The sequence below is a fragment of the Nothobranchius furzeri genome, chromosome 1 (genome assembly GCF_043380555.1).
Source record: "Nothobranchius furzeri strain GRZ-AD chromosome 1, NfurGRZ-RIMD1, whole genome shotgun sequence".
Lineage (NCBI taxonomy): Eukaryota > Metazoa > Chordata > Actinopteri > Cyprinodontiformes > Nothobranchiidae > Nothobranchius > Nothobranchius furzeri.
Window position 1 is genome coordinate 59,315,276 of NC_091741.1, and position 16,222 is coordinate 59,331,497.

At 40.7% G+C, this 16,222-nt stretch overlaps 2 protein-coding genes across 5 annotated transcripts in view; one reads left to right on the forward strand and one right to left on the reverse strand.

Annotated features, from left to right (window-relative positions):
- The first annotated feature begins 8,041 nt into the window (after positions 1-8,041).
- On the forward strand, positions 8,042-10,326 carry LOC107388068 (fibrinogen-like protein 1). 2 transcript variants are annotated; one of them, XM_015963431.3, is made up of 7 exons: positions 8,042-8,197; positions 8,267-8,332; positions 8,433-8,454; positions 8,552-8,637; positions 9,279-9,396; positions 9,538-9,723; positions 9,814-10,326. In XM_015963431.3, the coding sequence occupies exons 2-7, from the start codon at positions 8,273-8,275 to the stop codon at positions 10,110-10,112; spliced, it is 771 nt and encodes a 256-aa protein (XP_015818917.3). In that variant the 5' UTR covers positions 8,042-8,197; positions 8,267-8,272; the 3' UTR covers positions 10,113-10,326. The 2 variants fall into 2 exon arrangements, with proteins under 2 accessions (XP_015818917.3, XP_015818926.3); XM_015963440.3 differs by lacking the exon at positions 8,042-8,197 and having other exon boundaries at positions 8,247-8,332.
- A 793-nt stretch (positions 10,327-11,119) lies between these two features.
- The window catches only part of LOC107382977 (NXPE family member 3), a 28,759-nt gene continuing 23,656 nt past the window's right edge, over positions 11,120-16,222 (reverse strand). For all 3 annotated transcript variants that reach the window (XM_015955366.3, XM_054739513.2, XM_070549385.1), the window contains exons 2-7: positions 16,121-16,222; positions 14,068-14,520; positions 13,612-13,907; positions 13,362-13,432; positions 13,008-13,205; positions 11,120-12,930 (exon numbers count right to left, since the gene is read on the reverse strand). The exon at positions 16,121-16,222 is cut by the window's right edge. In XM_015955366.3, the coding sequence (XP_015810852.3) occupies positions 12,377-12,930; positions 13,008-13,205; positions 13,362-13,432; positions 13,612-13,907; positions 14,068-14,520; positions 16,121-16,222 (1,674 nt within the window). In that variant the 3' untranslated portion in view covers positions 11,120-12,376. The remainder of the gene's footprint in view (positions 12,931-13,007; positions 13,206-13,361; positions 13,433-13,611; positions 13,908-14,067; positions 14,521-16,120) is intronic.

The window sequence follows — 16,222 nt, forward strand, 5'->3', positions numbered from 1 at the left end:
ATGCACCACCAGTGAACAATGGGACCCCCCTGTTGACTTGTCTCATCTGGATGAAAATGAAAAAAATATTGTTCAGCAGATGTTAAGAGAGGAATGTTCATCATTTTCACTAACAGATGATGACATAGGATGTGTGGAGAGCTTGCAAATGGACATCTTATTAAAGGACACAGAGTCTGTTTCAAAAACATATCAGTCTGTACCTAAGCCCTTGTATAGGGAGATGAAGGACTACTTACATGACTTGATAGCACAGGGATGGGTGGAAATGTCTACGTTCTCCTATTCATTCCCTGTAGTCTGTGTGAGAAAAAAAGATGGTTTGTTGTGCTTATGCATTGATTATAGAGAGCTGAACCGTAAGACACACCCTGACCGGCACCCAATACCCCGAGTATAGGATGCAATGGACAACTTGGGGGTAACACCATCTTCTCCCTGCTGGACCAAGGCAAGGCATATCACCAGGGGTTTATGTCCAAACATAGTAGACATCTAACTGCCTTCATGACCCCCTGGGGCCTGTACGAGTGGATTAGGATTCCCTTTGGCCTAATGAACACACCAGCTGCATTCCAGCGAAATATGGAGCAATGCCTGGAGGGTCTGCAGGACGAGATATGTGTTCCCTATCTTGACGACATTCTCGTGTTCACTCGATCCTTTGAGGAACACGTTGAGGATGTCAGGAGAGTATTATGTTGACTAAGAGACCATGGCATAAAATTCAAAGCACATAAATTTGACAATTTCAAATCAGAGGTAAGATGCCTCAGTAGGATTGTTTCTGCTGAGGGAAATAAAATAGACCCAGCAGACACAGTAGCAGTACAAGCTCTGAAAAGTAAACAGCCCAGAACTGTTGGACTGTTAAGCTACTACCGGCAATACATTAAGGATTTCTCCTGTATTGCTAGCCCATTGTATGACCTGCTTAAATTCCCTTCACAGACTGAGACTTTACAACACATTCAAAAAGGAAAAAAACAACAGACCATCAGTGTGCCTTCGAGTACTCCTATTCGATGGAGTGCAGAGCATCAGTTAGTCTTAGAACAGTTAATAGACTGTTTAGTTAAGCCTCCTGTTCTTGATTTTCCGGACTTTACACAACCCTTTTTTTTTTTTTTTACATACAGATGCCTCCAACCAGGGGCTAGGAGCTGTATTGTATCAAAAGCAAAATGGCAAGCTTCGGGTTATAGCTTATGGATCCAGAACTCTAACTGCAGCCGAAAATGTATAACTTACATTCGGGCAAGTTGGAATTCTTGGCTCTTAAATGGTCAATCATGGAAAAATTTTGTGATTACTTGTACTATGCCCCCTTGTTTTCCGCTTTTAGTGACAACCCTCTAACTTATGTTCTGTCACCAGCTAAGCTGAATGCCACAGGATGTAGGTGGGTTACAGAACTTGCTGATTTCCACTTTACAGTAAAGTACCGTCCAGGTGGAGAAAACATCGATGCAGATAGTCTGTCTAGAATGCCTTTAGACATGGAGACTTACATGAATGTTCAAAAGAAATGTCAAATGATGCTCGGGGTGCAGCCACACAAGCTGTCGACCATCAGGATGAGGTTAGTGCAGCCTGGTCTATGGGTATTTCAGTTGAATGTGCCACAGGGTCAATGAACATGTCTATAGCTCCATTAACTGTAGGACAAATCAAACAAGACCAGGAGACTAATCCCATTATTGGAGAGTTTATTAAATACAACTTGGAAGAGAAAAAACTCTCAGGTACAGAGCTGAAGCAACTGTGTCCACAGCTTGTGTGTCTTTTCAGGGAGTGGGATAAACTGTGCTTTGGTGACGGGGGGGGGGGGGGGGGTAGACAACACACAGAAGACAACTAGTGCTACCACAAAAGTGATTGTGTTAAAAGAACAGCATAATGAAATGGGCCACCAAGGGATAGAGAGGAGGTGGCTATGAGTATGTACTTATTGTGGACCACTTCACACATTTTACCCAGGCTTATGCCACCACAAACAAGTCTAGTAAAACGACAGCAGACAAAATCTTTAATGACTATGCTTTGAAGTTTGGGTTTCCCCAGAGAATTCACCACGACCAAGGTGGTGAGTTTGAGAATCAGCTTTTTGCACAACTGCAGAAATACTGGGGTTACAGGGTCAAGAACCAGCCCTTATCACCCACAGGGAAACGGGCAAGTTGAGCGATTTAACCGGACTTTGATTCAGATGTTGAAAACGTTCACTGAGAAACAGAAGGGTAACTGGACAGACTCCCTGAATAAACTGGTTTATGCATGATCGCGTTTTAGTTAGGAACTTGACTCCACGTGGGGGGATAGACAAACTGAGAAACCATTGGGAGGATGTTATTCATGCAGTTGTCCATCAAGTGAGTAAAGACATTCCTGTTTATGAACTGAAACCTGAGAAGGGAAAAGGCAGGTCTGGAACTTTGCATCGAAATCTCTTACTGCCATGCGACTATTTGCCATTGAAAACTTCCTTGCGGTCTCAGCCAAAGCAAACAAACTCTGCCAGGTCATCTGAGACACCAGAGGCCGACTCCGACGAGGACAATGAGTATTATCCGGTTCCTTGTCCGCATTCAAACTCTGATTCTCTGCAGCCAGCTGAGACCTCGGGACCGGCCCACCAGGAATACAATGGGCCTGTGGACGAGTTGAGGAGGGCAGAACCTGGAGCTACAGAAGCTGACCAACTGTCCAAAGATGACATTGGTCAGGTTGAGGAACCATTCGAAGATGACATTGGTCATGTTGAGGTTCAGCGTCTTGAGGTTCCTTCTTCTCACTCGCCTTTTATGTCTTCTTTCGATGAACCTGCCCATGGAGTGACTCAAAGACCCAAGCGTGACTGTAGAAAACCTAAAGTATTCACTTATGATACATTGGGTACACCATTTTGTTATTACATACAGTCTTTGCCTTATTACCCGGAACAGAACATGCTGTGGGTACACAGTATACTTCCAAATGTTTACGGGCTGCACTTTTGCCGGCCTCACATCTTTTGGTTGGGCTGTGATGGTATGGTGCAGTGTTTTTTTTTCTTCTCGTTTTTTTACGTGATAAGTGTGATGTGTTTGTTCTCCATAGTGTCATGGACTGTTGGGACAATACATGTCTGATCACCGTTTAAATCGGCGATCTGGAAGCGAACTCCCGGTGGAGATCTCTATCTCTGTTTCACAAGTTATCACACAGTGTCACAAATCACTCCAAAAACATATTTAAACATATATTTACATTTCAGATGGCAGCAGGAAAAAATCCATTCGTTGCTAGAAACCCCAATGGCTTTAGATGGAATCAAAATGGCTGTGTATGACCCAGACTTAGATGAAGAGAGATGAATCAGTGCCTCCTTGTGGGAGGTGAACAGTGTTACCCCCCTTTTGTTTTAAATGGACATGCTGCACTCTAGTCGCAGTACGAGATTGTCCCGTTTTCAACCAGATACATCAGTTTTAGGCCTAGTCCACACGTAGCCGGGTTTTTTTTTAAACGAATATCCGCCCCTCCAAAAACTTGCATCCACACCACCTCGTTTTAAATAAAAACTCTGTCCACACGTACCCGGATAAATACGTTGTTAAGAACATGCCAGACCTGTAGGCGGCAGTACTTCCCCCGTTCTTAACCTCGTCCTTCGTCTGTGGTCTTCCGCAGGGAGCAGTAATTCCACTTGCAAAAACAAACAAGCAAAAAGCGCTTGGACAATTGATAAAACGAGCGCAGCTCTGAGGGCATCCATGCTGTCGGCTAGTGTAAACACAGGTTGCACACGTGATGTCAGCATTTTTTTGTCGCGGAAAGTGACGTTGCGAACCTTCAAACTCCGGTTTTGTCTGTCCACAGGCAGACACCCAAAATGGAGAAAACGCAGATCTTCACTTTGGCCGGAGTTTTTAAAAAGATCCGTTTTGGTGTGAAAAAACTCAGTTTTCGTGTGGATGACAGGCCAAAATGTAGAAAAATATCTACGTTTTGGCAGATCCCCGGCTATGTGTGGACAGGGCCTTAGTGTTTTACTGTCTAAAAATGTCTCCAAATGAGTAAGAAGTGTCCAAAATGTACAAATATCTGGCTAGGCTCACCATTCTGTAATGAATTAAATTACATGTTATTTAATAAGCCATAAGGCGTCGGATTCCATAGGAAATATGAAATCCACCTTATGGATCTGTAAGGTTAATTAAACCAGAAGATTGGAACTTTTTAATGCAGGGATTAGATAACAGCTTCGTATTCACTCAGAGACAACAGAAGAATGAAGAATGGATTCTTTTCTTTTAATTACTCAAATAACTCTATTTTAATTAGCTAATCAAGCAAAGTGTTAGTCAATATATAAGATGTGACCGATCTGTGAAATCAAAATATTAATTACTTTATTATAATCCTATAGATTATAAAGGTACTATGACTTTAAATGTTCCAACAGGACTGATTTCACGTAGCGTTAAAAGACATGACAAATTACTTTCACTGATCCAATCAGAATCTGACAGATCATACGGAGGCGTGGTTTTGATGGTGTTTGGTAACCCTTCAACTTTTCATTCGACTATAAACCATAACATTCGAAGTATAAAACTATGCCACGTCATCTCTAACGCCAGTTCAAAGCGTTCCAGATATTACTAAAGGTGTTACACAATGAAGTGTAGTGAGGACAAAATAAACATGATGTCTTGGTTGATAAACAAGGAAAACCAATTTAATATCCTCTGGTCCAAAAAAAACAAAATCAGAAAATCCCAGCACTATTCAAAATGGCCACCCATCCAACTCTCTTCCAGTCTCTGTCACTTTCAAAGAGAAAGAACCCTTGCCACACCCAGCAGTCCACCTATATACTCTCCGACCCCCCCTCCAATTCAGGTCGGTCAATCACCTCAGTCCACTCAGGCATTTCACTATATAAAGGCAGCTGTTTCAAAATGGTTGCCACAGAGGACACCTCCTGAGGTTAACAAACAAATTCATGTTTAACACAGATTGCATTCCTGCATGAACACTCTTTAGTTTAAAGAAAACATGTTGCTTCTCAACAAAAGGCTACATTGAGGCTATCATTTTCAACGTCCATATGAATGTTAAAATCCCCCACTACAATGACCTTATCAGTATTTAGCACCAAATCAGATTAAAAATTCAGAGATCTGATTCAAAAACTCAGAGTAAGGGCCTGGTGGATGATATAAAACTACAAACAAGAGTGGTTTCACAGTTTTGCAATCTGGATTAGGAAAACTAAGAATAAGATGTTCAAACGAACTGTAGCTATTAATTGGTAAGGGCTTGATTAATAAGTCCAAATGAAAAATGGTTTCTACTCCTCCTCGCCCTGTACTTCGAGCAATATGATTTTAATAATTAGAAGGAGTCGACTCATTTAAACTAACACAGTCCTCTTGCTGCAGCCAGGATTCTTTGAGAGAGAGCAAAGAAATCTGATTATCACAAATCAAGTCATTAACTAACAGTCTTAGAAAAAATAGAGCTAATGTTCAGTTACCCACATTTAATTTTTCTAATTTTCTGCTCAGTTGAATTTGCTCTAATATTTATGAGATTTCCATGATTTGCTTTATTAAGCCTGATATTTAATCTGTGTGATTTGGGCCGTGGGCAGGACACTGTCTCTATGGGGTAGTGGGTGGGTAACAGTACAGAAGCTGCAGAGGGGTGTGTTAAACTACGACTCTGCTTCCTGGTCTGGACCCTGGGTCCAAGCCAGCTTCATGTTGGAATAAGGTGGTGTGGACTGGTGAAAGTAAAATTGAGTTATTTGGGCATAACAAGGAGCATTATCCATGGAGGAAAAAGAAGACAGCATTTCAAGAATAACACCTGCTGCCTACAGTTAAAACATGGTGATGGTTCCATCATGCTGTTGGCCAGTGCAGGGACTGGGAATCTTGTTAAAATTGAGGAACGCATGGATTCCACTCAATATCAGCAGATTCTGGAGACCAATGTCCAGGAATCAGTGACAAAGCTGAAGCTGCACCAGGGCTAGATCTTTCAACAAGACAATGACCCTAAACACTGCTCAACATCTACTAAGGCATTCATGCAGAGGAACAAGTAGAACATTCTGTAATGGTCATCTCAGTCCCCAGACCTGAATATTATTGAAAATCTGTGGTGCGAATTAAAGAGAGTTGTCCATGCTCAGAAGCCATCAAACCTGAATAAACTAGAGATGTTTTGTACAGAAGAATGGTCCAAAATACCTTCAACCAGAATCCAGACTCTTACTGGTAGCTGAGAATTGTTAGAGGCTGTTATTTCTGCAAAAGGAGGATCTACAAATATTCAGTGCACTACCATTTGCCACATTGAGTTGCATGAAGTTTTACATTTTGGACCCGTCCCAGAAATTTAGGAATGCGTTGCTGAAGCTTTGAGTCTATTTTTCATGCGCTATTCTTTCAGAACGATTCAAACTCACAAAAGCACTGTAAAACATCTGGAAACTTTTGGAAATAAAAGATTTTTAGTAACTGGTAAAAAAAAATAAAGGTATGTCATTTCCTGTTTCCTGTGTCCCATGCAGGCTTGAAAGCTGCAGATGGTGGCTGAATAAATGTTCAAGAGTGTTTGGGTTGTCTTTGATTTTATTTCATTATTGGGGTTCAGTCTCTCAGTTATTGACTGGTCCCCAAACCTCAGCCTGGATACTTAAGCAGTTTTAGCATTTTGTTTTAATACATTTTAGTAGAGCTTTTATTCTTTTTACTGAGATCTTATCCTTTGTTTAATAAACTCTGCACCTTTTTTGGAACCACGTCTGTCCTTTTATAGAGTGAACTTGCATGTACTTTAGTTTCTTGTCCTTTTATCTAGGTGGGGTTGTGGTTTTTGTTTGTTTGTTTGTTTTTTGTTTTAGCAATGGTAAAATCTATGGGAAGGTGCAATAGTGCCTTCTGTAGGCCACATCTGGCATTACTGGCAGTATCTACTTTGTGTTAGGGCAGAGATGTATGTTCCAAGAGTTTTGTTTTATTACATCATAGATTTTAAAAACTAAAGATATGGAAACAGAACAGCATTGTTTTGTGATGATGGGGTATTTTCTTCTTTTAAAAATTGAGCGGATAGTCTATTTTTGATGGGAGAGAAACCCATCCATTCATTTTCTGAACCCGCGTGTTTATGCAGTGTCGCGGGGGTGGGGGGCGGGGGTGGTGGTGGGGTGGGGGTGTCCGGGCTGGAACCAATCTTCAGCAGTCAATGGGCAAACAGGCAGACAGGTTGCCAGTCCATCGCAGGGCAACACAGAGCCAGCCAGATCAATTAACCTGATGGTCATGTTTCTTGACTGTGGGAGGAAGCTGGAGTACCCAGAGGGAACCCACGCAAAAAGGCCTCAGACCGGGATGCAAACCCAGGACGCGCGCCCAGGACCTTGCTGTGAGGCAACAAGGGGGTTGCTGAGGACCAGGGTTGAAAAACACTGCTTTAGGAGAACCAGGTCTTCCAGTTTTACAATGACAGTCTTCTGATCCTAATTTTCACTATGTAGTTGCCAGTTAGGCAAGACAGACAGACAGACAGACAGACAATAAAACATTTTAGATAAATTATGTAAGTTACATGTCCTAAAACAATCAACCATCCAAGGACTGTTGTGTGAGATACTGGAATCTGGAGCCACTGGATCTAGAACAGAATATCACTGCTGACGAAAATATTAAATAAAAGAGTTCAGATCATCACCATCAGCTATGATTCTGTCAAATAATGCAGAAAAACCACCATTACACTGATTATAGATTCATATCTCTGACCTCAGCGTTAGATTGGACAACACATTAAACCTGGTAACACATGAGAAACACTGGCCTGAGGACTGAGATAACAATAGAAACACTAAAACCTGACGGTGTCAGAAGAAAGATAAACACAAAAGGAATGAACATTAGAGTGATAAAGTATCATTTTAGCCTTGGAATGCTGTTTTTGCTGTTTCTTGTGAGTAAACTCGTCACACTTTATTATACAACCCATTTGAAGAAGGGAGGCTGGGAGGACACTGTGGATGGCCTGTTGTTGAATTGCTTCTCAGTCTGACCTGACAGGACTGACTTATTTATTCTGAGGTGTGACGGTTTGGTCAGGGTTTAAAAGGTGCTGCTTCTGCTCAGGAGCTCATTCTGGGAAACAAGGTTGAACCCACAAGCAGGTAAGTGTGTGAAGACCCTTAACTCTGGATGTTTTTGCAGGTTTAACAGCTAACATGACTCTCCTTTAGGTCAAAATGAGGATCCTTCTCACCTACTGTGGCCTTGTGTCGATGCTTCTGCTGAACGTCTCAGTGGTAAATATCTGAACATCTCTAGATTATTTCTGTTGTTAAAATGTGTTTTTACAGTGAATAAATGTCACATTTAAACTGTTTTCTTAACTTCTTCACAAAGCAGGGAGCAGTTTTTCCTGAAGGTAAGCAACATGCTATAAATATCATTTTCAGTCGGATCAAATTTTTAATGTAATATATCAAAATCTACTTTGAACTTCCTCTGTTTTTTTTAAACAGACTGCTCACAGATTAGAAAACAGTCACAACGAGCACACAGCGGTGTTTATGACATCCAGCCTGCTGGAGCCAGTGCTCCCTTTAAGGTATTTAACTTAGAGGTTCATAACTTTTTACAGAGTCAGACTCAGTATCTCCAGGATTTTGCAGATCATTACTTGTTGCTCACAGTAAAACCTGTCAAATTTCTATTTCTGAGCAAAACATCACAACTTCCTGGAGGGACTCAAAAGGTATAAATATTTAGCCCCTTAACTGTTTGAACAACCTCAGTTTGTAGAAACTAGTTTTCATCAAACAGATAACAAGTCACATTGAGACCAGTCACGATGTTAATAAAAACATATTCAAGTCCCCAAAAATGTCAGTTTACGCAAACACAGTTTTATAACACCTAACCCAGCTTGCCTGCTGCTGGTGGTTGGAGGGACCGGTAGTGCCTGTGTACTTCAGCCTGGTTTCTGTCAGTGTGCCCCGGCACAGATGAGACTACAATGTAGCTTATCACCATCAGTGTGTGAATGAATGAATGAATGACTGTATTATAAAGAGCTTTGGAGTCGTCTAACTCAGAATTGAGCTACAAGTGCAGATCGTTTATCAAACTCTGTTCATGATCTTTCCACTTTACTGATTAAAGACCTCCCTTTACTTTAGTTACTAGTTTATAAAACAACACAATAATTGTTACTACAATAGTACATTTCCCCTTTGCTCGTCCTTTCAGGCGTACTGTGAGATGCGAGTAGATGGAGGCTGGACTGTGTTTCAGATGCGCACTGGAGCAAGCTTGTCTTTTGACAAAGACTGGGCAGCATATAAAACTGGATTTGGAAACCCAATGAGTACGTAAATAATACTCAAACCATCAAATGTTAAAATAATATTATTACCAATTCTGCTAACATTAGTAGTACTAGTACTTGCATAGTTGGATAGAAAGTAGAAGGAAATAAAATGAAGAATCTCTATTTAATTTTTGTCAGAGGACCACTGGCTCGGTCTGGAGAAGGTTTATCTTCTGACTAAGGGCACAACCAAGAGGTGGACACTTAGAGTGGACCTGTGGGACTTTGAAGGTGGCAATGCTTATGCTGAGTACAAGAACTTTAAACTTGGAGATGAGCAATCAGCCTACAAGCTGAAGGTTGGGGAATACAGAGGAACCGCAGGTACTGGACATGATGTAGTTTTTAGAAATAACAACTGATGGAAGTCTTTGTGATAGCAGTAAACTAAATGGGTTCTATTTCTGAACAAAGGTGATGCCATCCGTGGCGCCTATCCAGGCATTGACCAAAACGGTTATGGCTTCAGTACCGTGGACCGGGACAACGATGGCTGCTCACCATGCATCTTTGGAGATATTGCTATAATGGATTGTGTCTCTATAGACGGTGGTGGTTGGTGGTACAGCAAGTGTGGATCTGCTAGTTTAAACGGTGAATGGCATCCTAATGGTCAAAATGTTGGATGGTCTTCCGGCCTCCACTGGCTGACTTGGAGAGGTCCAGATTCCTATTCAGCCAAGTCCACCAGAATGATGATCAAGTCTGAGTAAAGAGTTGGTTTATATTTCTTTTTGTTTGTTTTTAAAGCCAAGTGCGTAGTTGTAGCACAGAATTTGAGATGTTTTGAGGCAAAATTGTACTTTGTGAAGCACCAGCAAAAATAAAACTATTGAAAATATCCTCAAAAGTTTATTGTGTTGGTCTAAAGTGTCAATGAATCACACTAGATGATTGGCTGGACGTAGGACTTTCGGAAGTTGCGTTACCACGTTCAAAAACATTTAGGCAGAAAGAAACACAAATTTAATAACAAAACTGCTAAAATCTTTCCAAAACATATGTGAAAGAACAGAAATGAGAAGAGATTAAATGTTTTTGACCAAGCTGTATTGCCATAATATATCAACAGGCGCAAGCCTCTGAGCAAATCTGGAAAGTACAGCGCCTGAAAACTAGAATCTGCATTGCATTATCTCATGGACTTACCTGAAAAACCATCAAAGTCTGAGGAGTCACGCCATGGTTGCATGCTTCCTGCTCCACAGGTAACATTTACTGTTTTTTTAAAACTAGCAACAGTTTGGAAGATGTGGTGTAAAACTACCCTGAAATGTATGTATGTACTTCCCCCTAGCGGCAGGAAACTACACACTGCCACTTTAAAGCACCAGATTACACTTATTAAATGATATGATATAAATACATCTAATTATGTTATATTTATAGAAGTATGTTAGCTTCTATACAGTACTGAGAAAAGAAAAACCTGTCTTGGACAGTATGTTAAGATTTGAGCCATGTTTATTACATTAATCCTTATATTTAATAATATCTCGTGAAAAAGAAAAATAACAACAGTCCCAGAAAGAATTAGGGACTTCAAATTAAACAAATAAAAAAGGCTCAAATATAATTAAACAAAAATCATTAGAATTTGAAAGCTTTGTTATTATTGTACAGCAACAGAATATGCTGCTGGCATGATGACAATCCAAAGATGCTGGTCCTAATATTTACATAAAGTAAAAAAATTATAAAACCATCATAAAAACACATCTGGCATCTGAAGGTTTTATTAATGTGTACATTCATCACATGGGTAAAACACCCAACAACAGGTGCAGAAGTCTGACTCAGTCAGAAAACAGTTGGCTAGAGTGATCCCCTCAAAATGCTGTTCAACTAAATATTAGTTTATAGGTCCCACCTTGCTAGTCTTTTAGATGTTACTGTTTAACCACAATTTAAGAAATTTCATGATTTTCATCAAGTTAAAATTTACTTTTGTCATTTTAAATACAGTTCAGAGACAGCCTTCTTTATTTAATTTTATTGGGAGAAGAGTATGAAAAAGTACAAAAAATATTAAACATCTTCCATATATGCATTTACAAAATCAAATAAGTATTTTTGTCATTTTATTAGATTTTTTTTATTTAGTACCTCTACAGTTATTTTGCTCTTTTTAACTTCTTAAGTCACCCAGGGAGAATCAGCTTTTCACTCTTATAATAATCATCCCAGCTTGTGCGGATTCGCCCCATGAAACCTTCATTATTGCTATCATTAGTTTTCTTACTAACACAACTTTATTGACAGATTTTAAATAAAATGCACGAACCAGAATAATCACAGCTGATGTTTTCATTATTTTGTGGGTTTTCAGTCCCAAAAACAAAACTTGTGTCACGTCATCCTGTCTCAGATGCAGCCTGCAGACTGCTACTAAAGCATGACTTGTTCGGGGGTAACTCCAGCAGGCTGTATGCAGACTACGCTGATGCACCATCTCTTGTGGATTTTGGTACTGCATGTGAGTTATTTTTATTTTTACCCTTCAAATTTAGTTTTGGAGCTTTTCAGAAAATATTTGGGGCTTGAGCCCAAATAGGCACCCTCTAACTCCACCCCTGCTGCAAAGACAAATTAAAATAAAAGAAATAGATTCACCAATAAAGTATTCCAAACCAGCAGATACCCCAATTGGGCCTTTGCTAAATCAAGAAATTCTGTAAAAAATCTGTGTCTGAAAAGATTTTTCTCCTAACACTCATTGATGGAGTTTAAACCGAACAATACCCTGAGAGAAAACCCCGGTTTAGTCACTAGACACAACAGCTGACAAGTGATGTGGTTAGTGCAGTGAGGAGTATTCAGAAACGTGTGTTGTGACATTTACCGACAACAACAATGAAGCCATTGTTGTTAATGCTCATATATTAAGCTATAAGAACATGTGATCAAGCACCAGTGGTTACCTGTATACCTTGTCCAAATCTCTGTGGCCTAAAATGCTGTTCTGAATGCATCACCATCACTTTCTTGCTACAGGACATATGTAGGACAAAAGAACATCAATCATATTCTTGATTATTGGAGGTTGTGGGTGGAGGCTGTGTGGCAGCTCATGGGCCAGACTCATCTCCCAGGCATCCACCAGTTTGACATTTACTCCTTTAAATATGGCCCTGAGAACCTTATCACGCTGCAGTGAATACCAGTCACTGTTGGTCAGTGCCTCATAAAGAGATAGTTGTTTGGGATTTGCGGTTCGGATGACGACCAGTGTTCCTGGAGCCCGAGTCAGCAGCCGCATCACTGCCTTCCTAATGCTCAGGATCCGTCGGATGTAAACCTCAATAGGAAAAGTGCTAAAGTGTGACCAGATGCTAAGAACAACCACAGTGTTGGTGCCTCCATTGACTCTGTCCAGTTCATTGGCAACATAACGCAGCTGAGTAACTGGGACACTGGCAAAACGGATGGGAGGGCCATGGCAATGGTATGTCACTAAGGTGTTCTCTGCAAAGTTCAAAGCCATGAATGGTCCATTTTGCCTTGATGATGTCAGCTCAAACTCTTTGAGATCTGAAAGAATAACAAAGAGAACCGATTCAGCATGGATCCATTCAGACTGGTGCCAGACATTCCTGCAAGGCACCTACCTGGCAGTGAGTGACTGAGGTATTCAAACCACTGCCTGATGGTGGAGTCTCCATACAGGTGGACCACCTTCCCTTTCAGACATTGGCTCATTGCTGTGGAATTGTTAAAATGTTGCACTACCGTGCCAGCCAATGCTTGCCACTCACCCTGGTAGTAATATCCAGATGGGCTACTCTTTGGAGTCTTGTTTTTTCTTCCTGTTTGATCAGAAGGCAGCTTAAATGTTAATAGATTTGTTTTGGTTAGGCATTTAGCTGTGTGTGTGTGTGTGTGTGTGTGTGTGTGTGTGTGTGTGTGTGTGTGCCAGTGATCAATGGCTTTATATTTTAGTGGTGGCGGCAAAAACATGTTACCTTTCATTTTTGGCAACACAGTGATGTTTGCAGGTCCTAAAGCTGGAATGGACACTTTCATGTTCACGTTCCTAAATCAAAGCAGACACAAAACAAAAACCTTTCAGAAATCATAAAAGTAACAAACTGTTCAATTACTCACATTACATTACAGTTACTCAAAGAAATGGATGAAGATCCGGGACCTAATTTATAAAACTGTGCACGGAATCCTTAGTTAAGCTTTCCAAAGAAAGAAGATCGGACTTGCCTTTGAAAGAGTTTTTCCTCCATTGGTGTGAGTTTTTGCTTGAATCCTCCTTTGGCATGGGTCATCCTCGTATCACAGGCTAAGTTCTTTGGCTTGTAGCAGAACCACTGCTCACCTGTGTTGAGGTCAGTGTAATTGCAGACTTTCTCCTGGGTTGCATTGAGGCACACGTTGCAGGTGGTAGTTTGAGAGACTGATCCTGAACTGAAAAGGCTTTGGAAATAAATCCTGTCAGGCTGCTCTTGGGTTAGCTTTTGCAGCACTGTGACTGCCTCGCTGGGGTGAACTAGGGTCACCTGTGATGACAGAACACACATTTTCTGTAAAACTCACCATCGGACATGATTTTAGAGTCTGCAATCAAAAATAAAGTCTAATAATTTATTGCAGATGGACAATTAACTTGACATAAAGACATCATCTATTAGCTAAATTCCATCTATCATTTAGGATTACCTCAACTTGTGCACTTCCTTCCCAGAGTAAAGAGAAGAAAGCAGAATAGGAACCGTTGAGATGATCAACCACTTGCCCTGCCACACCTGCATGGAGCTTTTGACTGTACAGACGAGCAAATAAGACATCTCCTCCAGTCTTCTTGGGCTTACCATGAAAGTCGTTAATGTTTATCAAGACCTCCAGTTCTTCTCCTGTGTGCCAACTTCCACCTCCTTTCCGCGGGAGAACGGTGAAGTAGCTATGAGCGGGATCACTGGTTGTATTCATGGAAAAGGGAGATGGTAAAGGTGGAGTTTTGGGCCACGACTTTAAATCTTGTAGAAGGTCAACAGCGTTGTTTGAGATTAGTGGATGGAAGGAGCATGGACTGCTAGGCCTGTGAGTGTCATTGGAAACAGTCGGGGGGCTCTTTACTTTTGACACAGGGGTTGCCTCAACTTTACTTTCAAACTAAAGAAAAGTTGAGAGAATTAAAAAACAAGAATCAAAGTCACATATTTAACTAAACATACTAAATTCTGACCATTAATGGATTTAATAACCCTAACCCACCCACCCTAACCCTAAGTATAAAACTTTGTGTTGTTACAATAGATGTTTGGGCTCATCGTTTTATAAAACATTGTGCATCCCTTTACAAAAGTAAAAATGTGTCTGCTGGGGTGGAAAGGAATGAGATCTTAACAAAAGATTTACTGAATTACTAGCCACGTTGACATGTGCCAAATTTCCTCAATCCGATTGAAATCTTGGTTGATCGGAATTTCCGAATCTCTGTTCACATGGACATGAACTGAAATGATCTGATCATGCCGCGCGTACATATGCACCAAACATTTAATCCGATTAAACAGGTCGAGCATGCACAGAGTTGCCTTTCCCGAAAGAAAAATTGTAAACAAACGCCATGAAACGAAATGAAAAATGTAAAAACAGAAATAACAATTCTTCCTGCTTTCCTGATTCATTTATTCTATTTAATATTTTTATTTAGCTCATAGAAGTTACGTTTTCTTCAGTGAATTAACTGCAGATATATGCTTTGCTGCATTTTATTGTTGATTAAAATAAGGGAGGGTTATGTCTCTGCCTCTTGATAAGCTGGTCCGCGGGTCTGAAGTGACAGCTGTGCTGTTGCGCTGCGCCACAGAGCAGGGGTGGGGGGGTGGGGGTTAGACTCATGTTTTATTACTGAGCTCTGTTATGGCTTATTATTAATAACATGTGACAATCAGCTGAAATTGTTGAGAAAAATCTGCTCAAACAAAATAACAGACGATGTTCAGAAAGTTTAGAAGCCTGTGTTCATCATTAACGAACCACATCTCAGGTCATCTGCGTTAATGTGCTTTTAACACGGACTTTGCTGTCGTCCAGAGTATTTCACCGAGGACGTTTTCCTACCCAACATCAGCCACCAATCAGGTCTGTAAAACCCATATTATCCTGTGTTCTTTACAAGCGTGTCTCCATCATCTGCTGCAGAAGCTGCTGCATTCAAAGCTGACAGAAACGGGGATCCGTGCGCTGCGACCCCTGCAATAAACCTGCGTGTTTCCAGTACAGATTTGAACATGTTTGTCGAATGATTTGTGCAATAATCAGATTTTTATTTTACTTCCACAAAATGCAAGTTCTGAATTAAATATTACTGAAACAGGGACGGCTTGTCATCGGATTTAAAAGCCGCCGCTCGTTAATTACGCCGTCATTTTTAAAGTCAGGCAGTCCAAATGACAGCGAAGAGGCCCGCTCGCTGTTGCACACATGCACAGTGGACATTATTTTACCCCAACAATCCGAATGGCTGTGTACATGCACGTCAATCGGAATGATGAACGGAATAAACCACCTCTCTCAATCGGATAGAAATTTCAATCCGATTGGGCCGAATCAGATCAGATTATTCCGAATGACATGTTTACATGCAGAATTTTTGATCTGATTGGGTGTTCAATCTGATTAAATATGCGCATGTAAACGTGGCTACTGTTTTGCTCAAAGTTTATTTTATTCATGGTCAGTTATGATTAATGTGATGGACACTTACCTTTAGTCGAATAAAGGTCCTCATTTCAGTCAACTCTTTATGCTGCAACAGGATTAAAACACCCAGCACCAATAATAGGTAGACTGCACCATATTTCCAAGT

What these genes read in the sequence shown, in the direction of transcription:
- LOC107388068 (XM_015963431.3), top strand. Translation starts at nt 8,273, where the DNA reads ATGAGGATCCTTCTCACCTACTGTGGCCTTGTGTCGATGCTTCTGCTG. An exon ending in TTCTGCTGAACGTCTCAGTG is followed by an intron (nt 8,333 to 8,432) that starts GTAAATATCTGA and finishes TTCTTCACAAAG; the next exon opens with CAGGGAGCAGTTTTTCCTGA. An exon ending in GGAATACAGAGGAACCGCAG is followed by an intron (nt 9,724 to 9,813) that starts GTACTGGACATG and finishes TTCTGAACAAAG; the next exon opens with GTGATGCCATCCGTGGCGCC.